The sequence below is a fragment of the Malus sylvestris genome, chromosome 11 (assembly GCF_916048215.2).
Source record: "Malus sylvestris chromosome 11, drMalSylv7.2, whole genome shotgun sequence".
In the NCBI taxonomy this organism is placed as follows: domain Eukaryota; kingdom Viridiplantae; phylum Streptophyta; class Magnoliopsida; order Rosales; family Rosaceae; genus Malus; species Malus sylvestris.
The window spans coordinates 39610801-39615642 of record NC_062270.1 but is presented as its reverse complement, the minus strand read 5'-3'; the positions used below and the strand labels follow the sequence as shown (position 1 = coordinate 39615642).

The following is a 4842-nucleotide window of genomic DNA, read 5'->3' as shown; positions in this document are numbered from 1 at the left end:
GGTACTATTCACTTTACCATTTATTTTGTCTTTATCGTTAAACCTCAAAGTTTTCAAGTTATTTTCATTAGTTTTCCTTAGAAATAAAGCAAAAGACGCGTCAATTAAAACAAAATTTTCAATTCATTTTAAGTGCTAGTAATCTTGATTCTAGTAGTATACATGGGTTGAAGAAACCATTCAAACTCATCACCATTCCCATCCACGTTATACAAACATCAGAAAATTAACACAAATATATACCCATTGATCACATAATGTAACAAGAAACTCGACAATCACGGTGTCACGAAAAAAACCTAGTTATATCTGCAATTTGACGTTATTTCAAATCAATCGTACATTTATTACTGCGTTATCAACACAAAATACCGTCACGTTGACGTTACAACGTAGGTTTAGCTCCGTGATAGGCGTTTATTTCCCGGCTAAACTCGCTCTTTTTCATGACGCAAGGGTTGAAAAGAGCAGGGTGGTTCTTGAAGTTGAAACGGTCCAAATTGGTGGGAACAATTCCCTCCATGCTCTTCACATTGGCCCGAGCTCCATGAGCAACCAGCAACAGAGCCACCTCCACGTGCCCCGCCTCCGCCGCGCAGTGCAGCGGCGTGTAGCTGGCATCGTCCACGGCATCCACCAGAGCACCATGATTAAGCAACACCTTCACACACTCGATCCTCCCTTTGAACGCCGCCCTGTGCAAAGGGGTCCAGCCATTCTGGTCCCTCCCGTTCACCTCTGCCCCCTCCGCAAGGCAACTCTTTATCCCGTGAGCGTCGTCCAACCTTGCCGCCCGGTTCAGGACGTCGTCGTATCGCAGGAAACCCAGCAGTCTCGTGTGCCCGTTCGCGGCGGCGAGATCGAAAGCCGTCCTTCCGTCTTTGGTGACGGCGTATTTCACATTGGAGCAATTTAACAAACACTTTGCGGCCCCCAAATGCCCCTTCTCCGCCGCCCAGTGAAGCGGACTCCAACCTCTACAGTCCGTAACCTCCGCATTGCCTCCGATAGAAATACAAAACTTCAACATCTCGACATGGCCGTGCGCGGCCGCGATATGAATCGGAGTTCGACCTTCCTTGTCAACCAAATTCACGTCAATTCCACCGATAGTCTTGTACAAAATCTCAAACAAATCGACCCGGTTCATCGCCGCCGCGTCGTGCAAGACCTCGTCTGCTGAATTACCAATTTCACAGCTGGAGGCGATCAGAACCTTCACAATATCAATGTTTCCGGACCGAACACCGAGAGATAGCAAAGACCCGGAATCCGAATCTCTCTGATTCACAACCGCACCGGCGTCAATCAGGTCGGAGACCAAATTAGCATTCCCGGAAGCTATGGCGGGACCGAGCAGCGCCGTGAGCTCAGCCCCAGAGCACCCAGAAATCGCCTTGTTAAAAAACGAATCGAATTCCGAGATCCGGGTGAGCTGAGAAATCAGAAATTCAACCACGTGCGGACCCACAAACGAGATGGGTATAGTAGCGTCCCGGAAAACGTGAGGCCCGGGCCGGCGGAACAGGCGGCGGAGATCCTCCTGGTCGGCTTTCCCTGTGGGGAGCATGGAGGCCTCGACGTTGATGACGGCCTCGACGTTGATGACGTCATGAGGGTTGGCGGTGAGGGAAAGCGGGGGCTGATCGGACGGCTGAGAGAGGAGGAGGGTGTAGGAGGAGGAAGAGAGCGGCGGGATTATGGAGAGGGGGTGAGTGAAGGAAAAGAGAGATGGGTTGGTGGTGGTGAGAGAGACGGCGACGGACATGGTGTGCATGAGGTTGCTAAGCCGGAAGGTTGCGCTGCACTTTTGGTCTCGCTTGAAGTTGAGCTCCACTTCCTTCACGTCTGGCTTCACCAGCCTGTCCATGGCGAAACTGAAACTGAAATTTTCCGGGAAAGTTATTTTCTCGGGAAAATTCGGTGTTGGGGTTTTGGTTGTCTGATGAAAATGGTGATTGGTTTGGTTGTTTGATCTTTTTCTTCCTCCCTTATGTCCTTTTCATGCAAAAGTTGTAATATTATTATTATTTTTTATTTTTTTTTATTTTTTTAAGTGTGTCAATTCAATTTTTTATTGGATAAGTTATTAAGTAATCAAGTGGTTTCATGGTGGGGACTCTGACAATGAAAGGGTGGTTGTTGGCTTGTTTGAATATGGAACTTTCATGTTTGAGACCAAAACTTCTTTTTTTTTTTCAAAAATGATCAGTTGGTGGCTTTGTCACAGCAGCCTACAATTAGAAAACAAATTAATACATTATAATGGATCTGCCTCAGCGCCAGATTATTTCACTAAAAACATTTTCAGTTATTTTAAAAGAATTTTCAAATACATTTGGCCAGCAGTTAGTTAAAGTTGTTATAAAGAAGTGAATTACTATTGTAATGAACGTTGACTAAATTGATTCTGCATATAAAAATTCTATATGTTGTGTTTTTCCTAAAAAAAAAATTAGTTGTTGTCTTCAACTTGGCAGTCCACCATTCTGAGGGTTTGGAAAACTCACAGAGGCATTTGAACCTCCATTGACCACAATCATGTGATTCATCAGCGTCGTGAATGGAATACAAGACATATTGTGTAGAATACGGGCTTGAAATTCGTCCCTAAAACTCTGGTGGTCGTTCTATATGTTGTGTTTAAGTAAAATCTTCATGAGAGAAATATTATGCCGTGTGCATGATAAGATACAATTGTATGATTTAGTAATATCTATTTTATGAAACACGAGTATAACTATAGTTAGTTATCTTCACATATTCTAAAGTTAAAAGGTGATGTTGTTCAAACATCTCTTTTTACGTACCATACTTTTTTTTTTATTTATAAATTTTATTATTTTTAATTCATTTAATTCGACAGTTAAAAACTGAAAAAGATGTATAAAAGGTAAAAGAAGGTGCGCCTATAATTTATCTATAAAAAAATCAATATAAAATGTTGACGTCGCTTAACCGTGACCACACAAACAGGAGGGCACGAGAAGTGGAAGGGCAGACAATCCTTGTCCTAAGTTCACATCTATAAGCGTATTTGACCATCATTGCCCTTTGACTAATGAGAAATATGGTTTAATTATGGATTAATTTATGTATTTTTTTAATACATCGATATTTTTACTTTAAAGAGAGAATGAGTTCGGTTAAGCCACACAATGGGTAACTTAATTTGGTATCGAATTCGTCATTTACAAGATTCGAATCTAAGACATCTCACTTCCAAGTGAAGAGAAATACCACGAGACCATAATACTGAGTGACAAATTAATTTATGTATTAAATCTAATAAGATGTTGTCACTTCTTAATAAAAGATAAAGAATATACATATAAATGGACCATTGATTCGAAGGAAAACTAATGAAAAAAATTTAAAAACTTTGAGTTTTAACAATAAAGACAAAATAAATTGTAACATGAATAATACCATGATTGACCTTTTAGTGTAAAAATATGATTTTTTGTTAAAGTGAAAGGTACCGGGAGCTTTTCGTTAAAATTCCCTTGATTGAATGCTTATTTCCAATTAAAATACATTATTTTTTATTTTATTGAACCAAGCTAATGGTTATAATATTTTTAATTTTTTTAGCATATAAAATATAAAAATTAGTGGTCATCTTGCAGCTGGTTTTGTATTGTTTGCATTTCATATTTTGTTCTTTCTTATGAGTTTATATGAAAATTAGTGGTCATCTTGCAGCTGGTTTTGTATTGTTTTCATTTCGTACTTTGTTCTTTCTGATGAGGTAGTGATTTTCGGCTCAATATAAAAACATTGAAAAGCATATTTGGCATATTCTAGTTTTCGTATTGAACAAATTTAGAGAAATCGATTGTCAAAAATAAAGAGTGCGTGTAAAGATACTAGAGGTTTTGTCAAATTTTCTCTTTAAATTTGTAAGGAGTTGTTCATTTTTCTCGTGAACTTTAATTTTAACTAATTACCTCATGAACTTTTATAATTTTCTAATTTTCCATGAACTTTAATTTTAGCCGATTACTCCCCGAACTTTTATAATTGGCGAAATTCTCCCATTAACTTTAATTTTATAATTGCAAAACACATAATCTTATCCCCTAATGTGGACAACATACTATTTTTCTTTTCTTCTGCTAGTTCACTTAGTACACCTTTTTTTTTATTTTTTTTATAAACTTTCGGGTTTAGAGTTTTGGGTTGGGGGTTCATGAAGAAAATTGGTCAATTATAAAAGTTTAGGAGGGTATATAGCTAATTAAAATTCAAGAGAGAAATTGGCCAATATTATAAAAGTTCAAAGGGTAATTGGTTAAAATTAAAGTTCATTGGTGAAATTGGCAGCTCTGTACAAGTTCAGATAGGAAATCGACAATTACCATAAAAGTTACTAAAGAGTGCATGGGGCGCATTGTCTTGCGCATAAGGTGGACCAATCTTTTAATCCATGCGCATAAGGTGGACCATCCACGCGTCCACGCACATTGGGCGCGTCGCCTTGCTGCAGCCTCCACTTATTTTAGACCCAACCATTGAAGAAAAATTGTGTTAATTTAGGTTTTAATCCAAAAGTCTTTTTTTTTTGGGGTCAAATGATAGATTTGTTAGAGTAGATGTTAGATTAGAGAGCCAACGGGGTTCGAACTCACTCCATAGTGTAAAGGTAACACTCTTTTTCATCATTGTGGTAAATGATCACTTGCAGTTTTATCCAAAAGTTGGAAATGGTCTAATTGTCAAGAAAACTTTTGTTACGAAAAACCTGTTTTACATCCAATGTATGTCCAAAAATAAAAGGGCCTTAAGCTTTTGCAAATCAAACACAGATCATGAGGAGGAAGCCCATCTTGAACAGGCTAA

The 4842-nt window shown here is 38.8% G+C and overlaps 1 protein-coding gene across 1 annotated transcript; it reads right to left on the bottom strand.

Annotated features, from left to right (window-relative positions):
* Positions 1-226: 226 nt before the first annotated feature.
* Positions 227-2002, bottom strand: LOC126591086 (protein VAPYRIN-LIKE-like). The gene has a single exon (XM_050256652.1). It carries the CDS (start codon positions 1868-1870, stop codon positions 386-388), a length of 1485 nt encoding a protein of 494 aa, XP_050112609.1. The 5' UTR covers positions 1871-2002; the 3' UTR covers positions 227-385.
* Between the last annotated feature and the right edge of the window lie 2840 nt (positions 2003-4842).

Excerpts from the sequence above, each read along its gene's own strand:
- LOC126591086 (XM_050256652.1), bottom strand. The coding sequence starts at position 1,870 with ATGGACAGGCTGGTGAAGCCAGACGTGAAGGAAGTGGAGCTCAACTTC.